Source organism: Enhydra lutris, unplaced genomic scaffold (assembly GCF_002288905.1).
Source record: "Enhydra lutris kenyoni isolate GAN:26980312 unplaced genomic scaffold, ASM228890v2 scaffoldscaffold26, whole genome shotgun sequence".
Lineage (NCBI taxonomy): Eukaryota > Metazoa > Chordata > Mammalia > Carnivora > Mustelidae > Enhydra > Enhydra lutris.
Genome location: NW_019154110.1, coordinates 2,340,332 through 2,356,331, shown reverse-complemented (window position 1 = coordinate 2,356,331; position 16,000 = coordinate 2,340,332). Strand labels below are relative to the sequence as shown.

The 16,000-nt window shown below is 49.7% G+C and overlaps 2 protein-coding genes across 2 annotated transcripts; one reads left to right on the top strand and one right to left on the bottom strand.

Annotated features, from left to right (window-relative positions):
• Positions 1–8,202, top strand: LOC111151574 (refilin B). The gene is made up of 3 exons (XM_022509647.1): positions 1–216; positions 2,943–3,052; positions 5,129–8,202. The coding sequence occupies exons 1-3, from the start codon at positions 1–3 to the stop codon at positions 5,457–5,459; spliced, it is 657 nt and encodes a 218-aa protein (XP_022365355.1). The 3' UTR covers positions 5,460–8,202.
• Positions 8,203–12,600: 4,398 nt separating this feature from the next.
• LOC111151423 (chromosome unknown C17orf97 homolog) lies at positions 12,601–15,601 on the bottom strand. Its single transcript, XM_022509415.1, has 2 exons — positions 15,397–15,601; positions 12,601–13,061 (listed from the first exon to the last, which is right to left on the bottom strand). The coding sequence occupies exons 1-2, from the start codon at positions 15,599–15,601 to the stop codon at positions 12,601–12,603; spliced, it is 666 nt and encodes a 221-aa protein (XP_022365123.1).
• Between the last annotated feature and the right edge of the window lie 399 nt (positions 15,602–16,000).

The window sequence follows — 16,000 nt, the reverse complement described above, 5'->3', positions numbered from 1 at the left end:
ATGGTGGGCCGGCTGAGCCTGCAGGATGTGCCCGAGCTCGTGGACACCAAGAAGAAGGGCGACGGCGTCCTGGACAGTCCGGACTCAGGGCTGCCCCCCAGCCCCAGTCCCAGTCACTGGGGGCTCGCGGCGGCTGGGGGCGGCGGCAGCGGCGGGGAGCGCGCGCCGGTCCCCGGGACGCTGGAGCCCGACGCGGCGGCGACCCCCGCGGCCCCGGTGAGTGCCCCCGCTCGGGCCCCTTCCCTTCCCATCCCACCCGCAGCCTGTTCCCTGGGGACCACCGCCAGCCTTGCCGGCCTGCTCCGGGAGCGCCGTCGGCGCCGCCACCCGCCGGTCGGGACGGCGTGGCCATCGCGGGGAGCCCGGGGCGGGAGCGCGGCGAAAGCCTGGCCAGCTGGAGACGGTGGCTGGAAAATTGTCATCGCCTGGGAGGCGCGGGAGCCCTGGGAGAGGCGAGCCCCCGCCTTCTGTCTTTGGGGTGGCGGTCCCCGGGGCCGCCAGGCTGTGGCTCGGCCATGTTCCTGCCCGGGGCCGGGCTGGAGAGGGGCCAGGGACACCGAGAAGGAACCCCAGCCTTCTCTGTCCTGCGGGCCTGGGACCCCCGGCCTTAGCCCCCCACCGGTGGCGCCTCCCAAGGACCGGCCCCCTCCTGGCTGGTCTTGGGGAGAAGGGTGTGTGTGCTTCAGCTCCCTGATTCAGAGAGCAAGAGGGACCGGCCTTTGGGGACCGTGTTCATGGTGTGGGAGGGGACCTTGGAGAAAAGTTACCCCGTGAGCCTCCCGCCTCCTGGTGCCAGCCCCTTCTCCTGTCACCTAATCCCCATCTGGCACTTGAAGGGTGGGAGGCCTTTAGATGGGTGGAACCTTTCAAAAAGGAATCCTTTTATTTTATTTCAAGGTTTTTATTTAAAGAAAAAACACGTAGTCTTTTTTGCCTTAGGAAGCGCTCAGGTGGTGGTGGTGTTTATTGCCTTTACCTAGAGCTCAGGGGAAGCCACATCCTGTCTACAGCCAAGGCTCAAAGTGGGGCTCTCAGCCCCCCTTCCTACCCCTTGGAGATGACTTTGTATGGCCCTCTCCTCTGGGGTGAAGTAGTCAGTGGCAGCTGCTGTTCCTTAAAGACCTATGCACGTCGATGGGCTTGGAGTTCTTGACCCAGTGACCCTGTCTCTGGGACATCGGGGTGCATTCCCTTTGGAGCGCAGCACTTGCTTCAACTTGGCCTTCAGAACCCTTGTTGTCTGGCCCTTCTAGCCTCATCCCCCTGACCACAGGCAGATACATACATTGGTGTCTCTGATGCTGTCCCTCTACCTCTCATGCCTTTTCCTTCTGAGCCCATCCTCTCCTACAGCTGTCTTTTTGACCTGTCAGACCCCTGCTGGCCCTTCAAGCTCAATTTGTCACCTCCTCGGGGAAGTCTTCATTGACGCTTCCCAGAGTCATGCCAGAATCAATGGCTTGGTCCCCATTCCCTGGTGGCACCTTGTTCATGTGTCTGTTGTCATTCCTGATGCCTGTCCCATTTCCAGCCTGCACCTGCACCGAGGTGTGGCGTGTCTGTTGGGTTAGCAGGGAGGAGAGAGCCCATAAGGCAGGGGCAGGAGAACTGAGGGCTTGTGTGACTTCCTGGCTGCAGTGTGAGTGTGGGAGAGTTGTGCACCTCCCCTCCTGCTGTCATCCCGCAGCCCCCAGGGCTGCCCTGAGGCACTCCCTAGGTCGAGGGTCTGGTAGCCAGGGAGCTGGGGGCAGAGCAGGGCCCACTGTCCCTGCTTGGGGGCTATTTCCGAAAGCTCTGTGGCAGTCAGTGCTCACACCTTCCCCTGCCCCCGTCTACTGACCACGGTTCCCAGCCACAGCCCCTCCTCCAGCCAGGGCTTCTTCAGCCCTCCACCCAAGTTCAGGAGCTGGACCCAGAGGACACTTCGCCCCTCCCTCACCTACCCTGGTCCCCTTTGACTTCGTATTTCAACCCTGCACCCTCACTTGGCACTGGCCTGGTAACACGATAAGTCTTAGAGCCTCTCTTCTAAAACTGTCTGCTTCCTTTACCTTGGAAGACGTCGGGGGGCGGGGCTGCCACCTCCACATCCTGGCCCAAGTGTGGATCCTTCTCTCAAATCAGGCAAAGAAAGTGACAGATTGCCAGTAACCCCAGGAACCCAAGGCGCTGCTCCCTGTTGAACACTTACCACAGAGGCCCAATTCCAGTCAACTCGGGGAAAACTAGCACCTGTGTCTAGGACAGAACCCTCCCTTATTCAGGCTACCTGATGAACCAGAAAGTTCAGGGCCTCGTCCAGGCTGGGAGCCAGATAACCTCTAAGGGATGCTGTGCTCTGGTTCTTCGAGTTTGCCGAGCAGTGGAAGGTGGTGTAGAGAACTTTTTTGGTGTTCATCTTACCAGTGAGTTTGTGGCTCCCTCTGTCTTGGTTGGGTGTTCATCGAGCCGTCCCAGAGGCTGGGAAGGCACAGGTCAAGTCCCACTGAATCTTCAGTGTGAAAAAATTTCTGGTAGAATTTTTTCATTCTGGCCTTTTCTGGAGTGTTGCTGAGACCATGGCAGCGTTGGGGGATACATCATTGAGGGTTCTGGTTAGTGAAACCCCAGTTTGTCAAGGTTTTCCCACTGCCTTGATGCGGGATGGGGCAGCCGCCCAAAGGTCTCATCCCAGGGTCATGATGCTGAGCTCCTTAACCTCTCACAAAATCCCAGTGAAGAAAGGAGGCATCCCCCTGGTGTACAGATAAGGTAATGAGGCACGTGATGTGACCCAGGCCTCCTGGTTCTCCAGCCAAAGCTCTTCCCATGCTGTGGGGCGGCCTTACTCCAGGTTCATTCCCAGGACGGGGACACAAATCACAGTCGAGCCCATCAGCTGGAAGCTCAGAGCCATGGGGGAGGCCTGGCCTGTGGTCTAACTGCCTTCTCCATTCTTGCAGAACCCAGCATCTCTGCCCAGCCCTCTGACCTTTGCCTGCTCACCAAGGCTGTGCCCTCTGTCCTTTGGCGAAGGAGTAGAGTTTGACCCCTTACCACCAATGGAAGTAAGGTAAATACAGTGGGCACAGATTGGATTGGAGTTTTTCATTTTTTCCTTGTTTATTCCAGAAATGAATGCCTGTTTGTTTGTTTGTTTGTTTTTAAAAAGTTAATCACAAAAAAGTGCCAAAGACTACTCATAGTTTGTTGGGTACTGTGTTGGATTTCTTTATGTGTTCTAACCAATTAAATATATAGACACGCCCTGCAGCACCTGGGTGGCTCAGTTAGTTGAGCTGCTGTCTTCGGCTTGGGTCATGGTCTCAGGGCCTGAGATGGGGCCCCGTATCGGACTCCTTGCTCTGTCAGGAGCCTGCTTTTCCTTCTCCGCTGCTGCCCCTGCTTGTGCTCTTTCTCTCAAATAAATAATAAAATCTTAAAATCTTCTAAAAATTTAAAATATCTATATATAAATATATGTTATATATAGATATTTTATATCTATATGTAGATATATTAATATATAGGTACACCCTTTGAAATAAAAACAAGATCATATTATATGTAAAGTCCTGCGACTTGCTTTTTGCCCTTTTTGCCTTTGCATATCATGACCACCAGATGCATAGAGCTTTATAATAAAATAATTCCTCTTTCAGGAAGCTGCGTCCCCCGTTGCCCTGCCCCTGCTTCAAGGTGCTCTACCCTTGTCTCCTGTTACAGTTTCACTGGGCAAGGGCGAGTCTTCCTTTGGGAATTGATCTCATCCGGGATTACCTGGGGGCAAAGATCCACTGAGAGTCTCTGTTAAAGATCTGTCTCTTCAGGGAAAGGAATTTTACTTTTGGTAGCTTGTGGGGTTTTTTTTTTGTTTTTTGTTTTTTTTTTTTTGCTGGAATTTCAGTTCCCTAACACAAAGGGCCCTTTGATGGGGAACAAAGGCAGCTCACCAGTTTGGAGGTGAGCAGTTCAGTCCTTTATTCCTGTGGAGCTTTTATTTTGAACAAAATGAGGACATGACTTCCCGACCTTAGCTTCCGCCAGCCTCTTACCCACTTGCTTAAGGGGAATGAATAAATGTTTCTATCATCCAACCGACCCACTGGAAAGAATGCTGATTCTTACTCCTGGACCCATGGGTAGAGTCTGTGTGAAGCTCTATGAAGCTGTAATAATTACTCAATAAAATGAACTAATGCTTTGCTTACATTAAAAAATAATAATAATTAGCTCCCAAATTACCAAAGAAAGAATTAAAAAAAAAAAAAAGGTAAAGTAGTTGCTGAGGAACATGGAAGTTGATTTATTTTGTGGAAATCAAGATGGTGATTGGCTCTAATTGATAAGGTCAGATCTCCGAGTCTCTGGTTTGAGGGGTCTCCCCATCGAAGACCAAGGGGGACCAAGTTCTAGTACTCGGTATTACTGAACTTTTAAGAATTCCTGGGTTCCTTCATTCTGTCATTAAAAAGCCGATGTGGGGAGGGGCGGTACGTCTGGCTGGCTCAGTCGGTAGAGCATGCAACTCTTGATCTCAGGGTCAGATGAGTTCCAGTCCCACGTTGGACAGAGAGCTTCATTTAAAAAAAAGCAAGCTGATGGTGACTTCAGGGGACAGAGAAAACAAAGCATGGACCCCTATGAGGGGGTAGAACCCGCCTTGTTCTGCCACTGACATACACCACTTGCCGCATGTGAACACTTTGTTCAGTTACTTCTGGGCACATTTCTCAGAAAGAGGAAACAAGACATGGAAAAGCAGCTGGAGCGGCTCTTCCAGCTTACACACACGGGCGCCGCCTCCAGGGGCTGCCGCCTGCCAGGAGAAACAGTGCGTGCAGGGTGAACGTGGGGATCTTGCACACCTGCCCGTAAATCCCAGCCCCACCACTCACTCCCACTGTAACCTTGACCTCTGTGCGGCCATTTCTTCTCCCGGGTGCTTGGTTCCGTTAGGTTAGATCCTGGAAAGAAAGTGCTTTGAACCGTACCGCCCAGTAAGCTCTTCCTCAGCTCTGGGCTGCTTCTGACGAGAGCAGCCTGGTCTCGGGGTTCGCACCCCACCAGAGGATCAAGGTCACAGTGGAGGCCATCGTGCCCCAAGCTCAGCGGAACGGCTTCGAGCTGCCTTCTCTCTCCCGCCCAGGTACACGTCGTCCGTCAAGTATGACTCCGAGCGGCACTTCATCGACAACATCCACCTGCCCCTGGGCCTGGCAGTGGCCTCCTGCAGCCAGACCGTCACCTGCCTCCCCGACTCCACCTGGCGCAGCTACAAGGCGGAAGTGCGCTTCGAGCCCCGCCACAAGGCTGCCCGCTTCCTCAGCACCACCATCGTCTACCCCAAGTACCCCAAGACCATCTACACCACCACGCTGGATTACAACTGCCGCAAGACGCTGAGGAGGTTCCTGTCCAGCGTGGAGCTCGAAGCCTCAGAGGTCCTGGGCAGCGACGGCCTCTCTGATGAGTGCTGACGGGGGCGGGGTGGGCTCGGACCGGCTCTTCCGCTGCCCTCGAGGGGCCCACGTGCTCCAGAGGAGTCTGGCCTCGTCGTTGCCCCTCAAAGTCCGGCCTGGGGAAGAAAACAATGTCACAGCCTCTTATAGTCATGGAGAGAACTGGGTTTTTTAAAGTGTTCAGATTGGTCTCCAAAGGCGTGTATTTCTCATTTGCCGCTGCATGGCTTCCCCAAAGTCTCAATTTGTTGAACAAATAGAAAGCCAACTGGAGCGAAAGGAAAATGGCCCCAGTTTGAAATAGGGAGGGAGAAGAGGGCTCTTCTCCTCTCGGCCGGTTAGCCTGAGGAAGAGCGTGGATAAAGTCTCTGGGCTGGAAAAAGTGAGCTGTAAGACCTTCCAGCCCCGAGTCATCTTCCCCCACAGCAGTGCTGGTTCCCTGAGCTGTGACCACCAACTGGGTCCAACCTGTGGAGAGCTCAGTTCCACTCCATCATTTATTTTCTTTTCCATTTGTATTCCTGTTCACCCAAACTCTTAGAATTCTCTACATCCTCTTATCAAAAAAACCCCAAGCCACAATATAAGATGCCTTTTTAAGAAAGAGAGAAAAGGTTCACCCTGTTCTCCCCACTCTTCAGGAGGCTCACATCTACCAGGGACCCATGTGAGAGCCGTGGCCTCAGTTCTGGGTCCTTCCACTGGTAGGGTCCGAGCTTGGGCAAAGTGCCTTGAACACTTGGCATCTGGTAATGTCTCCCCAGGCTTGTGTAACTCTCCTGATATGTATTTTGGGTTTCCAAATACTTTCCTATTTTCTTCATAAGATAAAACATAGCCTAGAGAAACAGCATTTTGAAGGACTGCTGAGGGAAACCACTTTTGGGGACTCCATAAGGTTTCGGCTCATGCAGGACTGGCTGGCGTCTGGGAGAGGCAGATGTAGATGTTTCCAGTGACCTGCTTCATCAGCATGCGCGTCCTTTCCAGGGACCCCGGGTCAACTTCGACGGGGTCAACACCGCAGAGGAATTCTGCAGTGCCTTAAGTCTAAGCCAGAAAGCAAGAAAATCGCCCCATCGTTCCCTCCAGGTGCAGGAAAGGTGACTTCAGGATAGGGATTGATGTCACAAGCCAAACCCCAAAACTTGGGCGCCGTTGGGATGGTGCATGTTTCTTGTAAGTGCTTACTGTAACGTAAGTGACAATCATGGCGTTTGGCGCATGTGGAGGACACTTCGAGAGCTCAGCTGAGCCAGGCTCAGAAGCAGAAGGGGTGGCTGGGCCAGAGGCTGTTGTGGGCCAGGCTGTGTCTGGCTTCAGCCCACGGCCCCCCCTGCCTCCCCACCAGCCCATGCCTCTTCCTCCTGCCAAGCCCTGAGGGGTTTGAGTGAAAAATGTGGCAGGCGGCCTTTTCTCTTCCAATATTGGAAAGAACAATCCGTGAATATTTCCTTTGAATACATCCAAATTAGACCATGTGCTTGAGGGTTGTAGAGTATTGTAAACCCGGATTCCCGCTGTATTTTGGGGTTTCTGTTGATGGCTTCTGTGTGTCCTGAAAACGGAATCGAGAGCTGTCTGGGGACCGTGGAGCCACAGCAGGGAGTTATGTTCTGAGGAGAGCAGGCGTGATGATAATCGCTCTCAAAGTCATTCGAAGCCTCTAGAGCCAAACTGTCCGGTGTCTTCTTCAGCTTTAATGTAGTGTGGTCCGTCATGCCCCTAACTGTTGGACGAAACCCTCGGTAGAGGCTTTGAGTGGGTTCGTGGTCCCCAGTTTGCCACAGTGAAGCTCAGTGGCGACCCGTAAAGGTGGCACTCTGGGACTCCAGGACCTCCGTTATGCAGAGTGACAGATGCTGTCCTCCTTTGGAAGAGTAAATTACATGGCATTTCTTGATGAAAATGGATTTTTTTCCTCTCTGATTTCATAATCGTGGCATTTAAGACAAGCGGTAAATGTAATTTTTAAATTATGTTAAGAGAGTTCCCAAGGCTTTGTGTCCTGGCCCAGTGGGGACACGTGGATGAGCTCAGAACGATATTGTAGGCAGCGTGGCAGGAGAGACATATGGGAGAACATGGCCAAAACGGCAACGTTTTGAGATGTCCGTATGAGATTTTGTTTTGTTTTTGGAGGGTTGGGTTAAGTTTGGACAAAGCATTCTAGCTGTGGAGAGAATCTGAAATATATCAGTAAAGTAAGTAGAAATGAGTCATTGTGAATGGGTAAGGCAAATTGAAAAGCAGGTTTTATCTTAAGTTATTCGCTAGGGAACTAACTGCAGTTCTTTCTAATCCTTTCTTTCTCTTCAAACCTGCTTTGCGGCAAATTACAGGAAAGAAGCGTAAGAAGATGTAATGGGACACTTCAGGGTGGATCAAATGACATTGATCTTGGTGGACTTGTGTGTGACTTTACGAGGTGGAAGCAATGATTTTTAAAATTCCTTAAAACCAACCATTCTTAAGCATATCTGAGAGATACGGTTTACTTATGAATTAAAAAGTCTTTTTTCTCAGTCTCTTAAATTATAGCTTTCATGTAAGAAGGATGATTTGTATTTTCAGAGAAAAGTTGTTTCCTTTTCAAAGTCAGACCTTTTGAAAAGAATAATTACCTTTTCATTTGACTCTTTTCCTGTTTCTAACCTTAGGAAATCCAGAACAGTGTTTGACAAAAACTATTTTTTAAATTTATCTTTGACATCTGTCCCATTCCATTTTGCTTTGTGACCTCTTCATTTAACAATAAATTATCTTTAAAGAAACAAAACTTAGAGATGCCTCTCTTTTTTACAGTAAAATCATGTTTTGGTGAAGAAACATGAGAAAAACACCTCATCTTGAGAAATTTTAAGATGTGATTGTATTTTAATACCATGATACTTCTGTCTGTAGGAGCATTCCCCTGGGGGTACAGAAAGATTTTACAGGCACCCCTCAGCACAGAAAGTTTTAGGGCATTTGTTCACAGATTCAATGTGTACTCTTGGCTAAAACCCACCTACCCTGAAATTATGACTGGGCCGGTCCCTTCTTTCCTGCCTCCCCTTTCAAATTGCCTTTCTTGGGGCGCCTGGGTGGCTCAGTGGGTTAAGCCTTTGCCTTCAGCTCAGGTCATGGTCTCAGGGTCCTGGGATCGAGACCCGCATCGGGGTCTCTGCTCAGTGGGGCGCCTGCTTCTCTCTGCCTGCCTCTCTGCTTACTTGTGATCTCTGTCAAATAAATAAATAAATAAAATATTTTTTAAAAATTGCCTTTCTCCCATTTTGCAGAAGAAATACATGTGTTAGTCTAACACATATTTACTTGACGGTGGGACATTGCTCTGGGCCGGACAAACCTGTAGGCACTGGACAAAGGGACAGTTAGAAACACTGGAATCAGGGCACCAGGACCCCACTGTAGGGCTCCTTGTCTATCAGTGTCCTTCACACACACTCTTGTCAAGAATGAAGTACAGGGGCAAAAGTGAGGTCCGCCTGCCGTGGGAAGTTCTTACTTCCAGTATCTCGAAGTGAGGCAGCTGGAGTGATAACATAATTCATTTAATACCTACAATCTCTTCAATCTCAGACCATTGTCTTCCCTGATGGAAAGTCCCTTTGGGCAAAGCGTTGATAAGAGAAGAGTTGATAAGAATTATCGAAAGTGAAGGCATCTTATTTCACTCAAGTGTCAAATTCGCAGCCAGGCTTGGTGGCTTATCGGTTAATCTTTGAGTTACAACTTAAATATGTCCCAAGAATGCATATAATTATATGTGTGCATGTGGGTTGTTTTTTTTTTTTTTAAGCCAATCTCTTTTTAACAGAAATTAATTTGGCTGGCTCAGGTGACAAGAGCTAACACTGCCACTTAGGTTATATAGTGTAAATTTCCCATAAAATGAATGAGCTAATAGCAGTTCCAAGGTTATGTTGGAAAAATATTTAAAGCATGTAGATTAAAGCTATAATTGTGTGTGTGTATGTGTGTGTGTGTGTAGAGAGAGAAGCAAACATGTTGAAACTAATAATATTTCAATTTTGCCTCAAAAATACCTTTCTAAGCATATCGGATTAAGCTGGTACCTCAAGGGAAAAAGTAGCAGGTTTAATGAATAATATGATAAATCTTAGGAAGCCATTTTCATATACTTCCCAGAAATATGAGAAGGGAATGACTCTATTGACTAGGTAACAAATCTTATTGCAAGAAATACTTCTTCTCAAAACTGAATTCTTTTTTTTTTTTAAGACTTTATTTATTTGGCAGAGAGATAGAGCACACAAGTAGGGGGAGCAGTAGGCAGAGGGAGAGGGAGAAGCAGGCTCCCCGCTGAGCAGGGAGCCCGATATGGGACTTGATCCCAGGACCCCAGAATCATGACACGAGCTGACGGCAGCCGCTTAACTGACTGAGCCACCCAGGAGCCCCTCGAAATTGAATTCTAATAATTTTATTTTAGAGCAGAAATACTACAAAGTGTTTCATTCATAACACTACTTCCCGAAATGCTTTCTATGGAATAAAATAAGGTTCTATGATCAAATAAGTTTGGCAAAATGAAAAGCTGCAGATCCCAAATATGTTTATTGTGGGCCTTCATGGAACACCTGCCATTAGTCAGCTCTTGCTGCGTAACAACCACAAAACCGTAGTGGCACACGGCAGCAGGCATTTATTTCTTGTGTAAAAATGGACAGGTCTGATGGGGCAGTTCTGCCCAAGGCTAGGTGTTGAGTTCAGCTTTGTTCCGCTTGTCTCTGAAGCAGGCTTCTTAGCTGGTAGTCCCAGGTTACATGCGGGCACTTTTATGTTTCGCCCCAAGGCCCCCAGACCACCAGACTTTGAGACCCTGGCTTCATTTCTCTTGCATTCCCTCTTGCTCCAGACCCCTGTAATTTGTTTTGTGGTTTCTTCAAGTTGTATCTATTGGCTACCCACATCCCACTATGAAACACCCTCTGATGGAATGAGCACTACACCGTCAGCAGGACAGCCTCCTCAGTGGCTGTGCAGCCGCCCCAACCTAAAATATCGTCGCTCAAAACTCTCCCAGTGGACTGAGTGCTTCCCAGGGGCGAGGCGCTCTGCTAAAGGAGTTATGTAAGTACTGCATTTGATTCCCACCGCACGGAGGTAAGTAGCTGTGTCCCTGTTTCCAGATGTGGGAGGTTAGTGCTCAGAGAGGTTAAACAATCTCCCCAAGTTCACACAGCTAGCACATAGCGGGAAAGACATAAATTCAGCTCTGATGTCAAAGCTCATCATTTTAACCACCGCACCGGGAAATCTCATAGCAGAAAGGTGATCACAGGCCAGCCCCACTCTCACCACGCATGGAAGACGCCCCTGTAAAGCGACCAAGGCATCCTGTGGCCTCACTGTCCCATGCACCACACCCCCAGCAACTACGGTTGATCCAGAGGACAACTGAACCGCTCCATCCTCTGCTGTCTTTACCTGGAGCCCTGAGGCATCAGGCAAGGTCCTGTGGCTGAGGATTAACACATGTCCCGTCTCCTCCCCATGCGGACACACCAAAGCCCTTGTTCCTCTTCACTTGATTCTATAGGTGCCCCTCAATCTGGACAGCATCCCAGGGAGGGCTATTCCTGTCTGCTTGACGGTCCCTGCTGGACCTGGCTGCTAACCTAGAGAGTCTAGGGAGAGGACATGGCTTTTCCAAAAGTCTCTTTGCTATATTTTGTCACAGTATGGTAACAACTTTGTAAGTGGCCATTTAAGGAAAGGTGAAAAGAGGGCTGCTGTGTCAGCTGGGGCTAGCAGGGACCAAGATGACCACTTTCCCTTCACTTTCAAAAAAGCATTCTGTAATGTTTTGTATTGGCTTTCAACTTCTCCTGAGTACAATGCAGGTCGTAACTCCTTGGAAGACAGGAACCTGATCTTAAACTGCTGCTCTGTCCCTCTTGGGCCCTGCACCATGTTGCATAAAGACTACCCCACCCTGGACCTCCAGATCTGCATCTTTGTGCCTGAGGAAGGCCTCTAGGAAATGCCAGGAAATTAACACCCCCCCCCCCACCAGGACCATCCCTCAGCCAAGGCCTATGGGCAGTAGAATGGCCCAGCTCCCTCAGGCTCAGGCGTGAGAAGCCTGACAATGTTTCCAGATGGGATTAAGCTCCAGTATGGAAACAGGCTTAACTGTGCCCCTGGATTGGCTGGCTTCCCCTCCCTGTGCCTTCCCTACTGAGCTTTCCTTTAGATCCCAAATAATCTATTTCCAGTTGAGTCTTTGTCTCAGGGTGTGCTTCTGGAGAACCCAAACTAATGCAACACCTTGGCCCCCACTTAATAAATATTGGAGCAAAGGAAGAATATTAACTTAGGACAAGTAGTGTAGTAGGACCTTTTTAATGCTCTAGAACTTTGCTTAAAATGCTGTTTTAGGGGATTAGAGGAGGAATATATATATATATATTTTTTTTTTTTTTAATGAAGTAAAATTGGTATGTAAAATTACATAAGCTTCAGGTGTCTGATGCTACAATGTGATCACCACCACAAGTCTGCTTACCACCCATCACTGAGCCCCCTCACCCGTTTCCCCCACCCCCAACCCCCTTCCCCTCTGGCAACTGCCAATTCGCTCCCTTGGGAGGACCATATTTAGAAGAGAAGCAATATTCCTTTTGAGACTTCTCATAATTATCTCCCAGGGATGGAGTTCTGGAACTCAGTTATTTTGAAGACCACATAAGGGCAGGGAGTGTATGTAATTTAAAAAAACAAAACAAAACAAAAAAAACCCTCCGGGATATTTGGGGCATTTTCCTTCGGCCTAGAGAAGCATGCTGTGTGAGGAGTTTCACCCATTAAATTAGCTTTAGATTTAGAATCGATATAATCTACACACTTTCTCTTTTAGAGGAGATTACAGATGTCGGTGATGAGAAATTAAGTAACAAAGAGATGCCAGATTATCTAAGAAAAAAGAAAATCAGAAAGAGCTCTGTCCATTCCATGGCTTCTGTTCAGAAACAGTGCCTTCCCCAGGCCACGAGAGGCACCCTGGTGGACGGAGAAGCTGACCTCATCGACACACCAGACATCTGCTTCCTTCAGACAGCCTGATTTCCTTTTATTATTATTCTTTGGTAACACAAAAGCTGGTGGTTCGGGAAAGCGTCAGGCTGGATTTTCACTGTGGCGCAGCAGCAGCCAGGTCAGAGGGCAGCAGCTTGGGAGCGAGGCTTCCTTCAAAGCAGGGCCTGCCGTCCGAGCTGCTGTCTTTATCGCAGAGGTACAGAAGGTTCTCAGGGCTCTCCTCGCCACCCAGGTCAGAGTGGAAGCCCTTGAGGGCCAAAATGCGGTACCGCTTCCTCCGGTTCAGCTTATATAGGCGAATCCTTTCTTTTTCCGCCTCTGGGTCAGCGAGAACTCCGTCCCAACGCAGGCTTTCGTTGATGTGGTTGGAGAGGTTCTCTTCTTTTTCAGCGAAATGGGGGAGATTTACAGTGGAGTAAGGCGGGATGGGCTTGTTTTCACCTTTGTCCTGTTTGTGTTCTTGCCTGGGGCCATGATCTTTGCTGGAACTTAAGATGTCGTGAAAGGATGAGGACAGCTGCTGACTCTTCAGGCCTCGACTCTGCTGTTTATCTGCTGAGCAGATCAAGGGTGTTAGCCTGTGTGGTCAGGCTTGCCCTCAGCCTGCTCAGGTGTGATGCCCAAATCCCCAGAGATGTAGGGGCGTGGAGACCCTTCCTGTCCTAGGGCTCAAAGAGCCAAGCCCAAGGGCCTCCTATATACCCACTGGCTCTAGGCTTTCGGTCAAGTAATTTGGGGGAAAGATGAACGGTTTACTGACCACACACTATAGGCCGGGTCCTTTGGATAAAGGTGATAAGCCTTATTTTCCAGGTGAGGAAACTGAAACTCCAAAAGTCTACCTTACCAATATTACATAGTGAGAGGTAGGGGCCAGGATTTGAACACAGGCCTGGATCCCAGTGCCCTGTTCCTATTCTTTCCACCATGCCATTCATGCTCTTTATCTCACCCAGGTACCGAGCAGTTTAAAGAGTCTATGACTCCACCCGGAGTCTGGACTTGTTTACGATGGGAAGAATGAAGAACAACAGAAAAGCTTCCTAAATCTGATTGTGGAAAGCAATATCATGCCCAGCCAGGAACTATTTCTGCTGTGTGGCCTGTACTGAGGGTTTTTTTTTTTTTTTTTTTTAACATTAATACCATTTCTGAATTATAGAGCCCTTATATAAAATACTGTAAGCTGTGGTTCTTTTATCAGCCTATCCTTCTGCTTTTTGGGTAGACAGAATCCCCCACACACAAAAAAAGTGAAAATAGGGGCGCCTGGGTGGCTCAGTGGGTTAAAGCCTCTGCCTTCGGCTCAGGTCATGATCTCAGGGTCCTGGGATAGAGCCCCGCATCGGGTTCTCTGCTCTGCGGGGAGCCTGCTTCCCTCTCTCTCTGCCTGCCTCTCTGCCTACTTGTGATCTCTCTCTGTCAAATAAATAAATAAAATCTTAAAAAAAAAAAAGTGAAAATAAGAAAACAATCCTCTCTGGGCATTTCTCTTTCTTCCTATTCCTCAAAAACTATTTGGTGTCCCCTGCTGACCATAATAGTTACATGCCACTATTATTTCCAGAGTCAGAAACTAGGCCAAAAGACAATAAGTTTCCTAATTTGGTTTTGCAGATACACGTGGGGCTTTCTGACCTCAACTCCAGAACTTTTTTTTGCCTATGAGGATTCCACCGGAGCAAGTCATTATAACCTTCCTATTGCTCCCTTTTGCAAACCACAAGGATGACGTGGGGAAGGCTGTCATTCCCTCTGCCTCCAGCTTACTAGCGGTGCCAGCTCTACACACAACAGGCGAGGGCCCAGAAACTTGAACCAAGGACTACCCGTGCTAGAGGTGAGAGCCACCTCCCTGACAGTCAAAGGCCCAGAAAGGGACCACACCAGTGGAAACAGCACTCACAGGCAGGTGCCTTCTATGTCATCATTGCACTCTTTCTCCATAAACTGGGTGCTCAGTGCCTTTGTCAAGAAATCCAAAGGCTGCTCAACAGGAACTTGGTAAAATATTGGTACTCTGTGGGCTTGTGGCAGGTGTTGGTGGGTTTATGAAGTGTTTGTGGGAGGTGGGGTTTATGCACCTGAGTGTGTAGCCAAGTACCCATATGTATGTGTCGCCTGGGAATGTGTGTGCTGGTTGAGGTATCTGTACGTTAGTTATATTTGGTGGTTATAATGCTATGGGGGGTGTTGTTGAGGGTGTTGGGGATTATGTAGCAATGACTGGTGTGATGGTGCACGTGTAGTCGAGGGCAGGAGACAGCCTGTGCAGGAAGGATTCTTACTATGCATTTACAGTTTAAGTCTTATTACATAACATCAAGAGGGCAGGTGCCCCTAACACATGGGGCAGAAAGCAAAACCCTGTGTTTCTGTGACTGTTTGTCACCAGTGTCTTAGTATCTTGGGCTTGGGATAAGTTTTTGTGAAGATGAGGGTATCTCTGTAGGAGGCCTTGACATTTCTTTGGGGAAAGTGTGGTTATTTAAGATTCTGAATTTTAGCTGAGGGATTAGGAAACGGAGAGGGTGTCGGTGCAAAGCTGAGTTCCTGTGTGGAGCTGGGAAGCTCTGCAGGAATAACGCTGGGGATGCTGGGGATCTCTGTGGGGTAGAGGGTCTCTATGAATGTTGAGAATTCTCCATGCAGGACTTGGGGTCCTGTGGACATGTATGGTTTTTGGGGCAGGGCTGAGGCATCACTGTGTTGCGTTAAGTGATATGTGTGGGGAGCGGGAGGACCTCTGTTTGGGACTGGCGAGTTTCTGTCTCCGGTCTGAAGTGGTCCCCAAGTAGATGGCGGTCTCTGTGAGGAGTGGGGACAGGTGACCTCGGAGAAGAAACTCTGGTACTGGAGCCTAGGCTGCTGCGCTAGCTGCTCCTCTTACCGTCCCCCTTGCCGGACCCCTTGGTCTTCTTCTTCTTTTTCTTCTTCACCTTCCGTTTGTTCAGTTCTGAGGCGCTGCCTGCGATGGGGGGCAGTTTGGCCCCCAGACAGCCCGCAGTGCCACCCTCTCGCTCCTCCTCGTCGTCCTCATCGTCCTCTCCCTCTTCGCCGTACCCCGACGCCCCCACCACACCGCGGCAGTCCATCCGCCCTCCGCGCGGCCACCTGCGCCAGGGACCGCGGGAGACCCCTGCCGCCGAGCCCGCGGCCGCAGGAGCTGAGCGCCGGGTCAGCGCCACGCGTTTCTATGGCAACCGCCACACACCGCGCGTGCGCAATCCGAGAGCTGCAGCCCGGGGGCCGTCCGGGACCGTAGGTGTGCGCATGCGCCCTTCAGCCTGCGCGAGACCTTGGCACAGTCCGAGGTGCGTCGGGGAGGAGTGAGTGGAAAGTTTCTAAAACTTGCCCTGACACCTAAGTCCACCTCTGTGCCTTTGAAAATGCTGTTGGTCGTCTCCCTAAATTTTTATGTCCCAAGTTCCAGTCTCGAGCGTCTACCCTGGCCTTTCAAGCCCAACGCGTTTCCAACAAACTTACTTCTCCGT

Excerpts from the sequence above, each read along its gene's own strand:
- LOC111151574 (XM_022509647.1), top strand. The coding sequence starts at position 1 with ATGGTGGGCCGGCTGAGCCTGCAGGATGTGCCCGAGCTCGTGGACACC. Across the intron at positions 217-2,942 it reads CGGCGACCCCCGCGGCCCCG|AACCCAGCATCTCTGCCCAG; the intron begins GTGAGTGCCCCC and ends CCATTCTTGCAG. Across the intron at positions 3,053-5,128 it reads TTACCACCAATGGAAGTAAG|GTACACGTCGTCCGTCAAGT; the intron begins GTAAATACAGTG and ends TCTCCCGCCCAG.
- LOC111151423 (XM_022509415.1), bottom strand. The coding sequence starts at position 15,601 with ATGGACTGCCGCGGTGTGGTGGGGGCGTCGGGGTACGGCGAAGAGGGA. Across the intron at positions 13,062-15,396 it reads GGGGTCCGGCAAGGGGGACG|CAGATAAACAGCAGAGTCGA; the intron begins GTAAGAGGAGCA and ends TGATCTGCTCAG.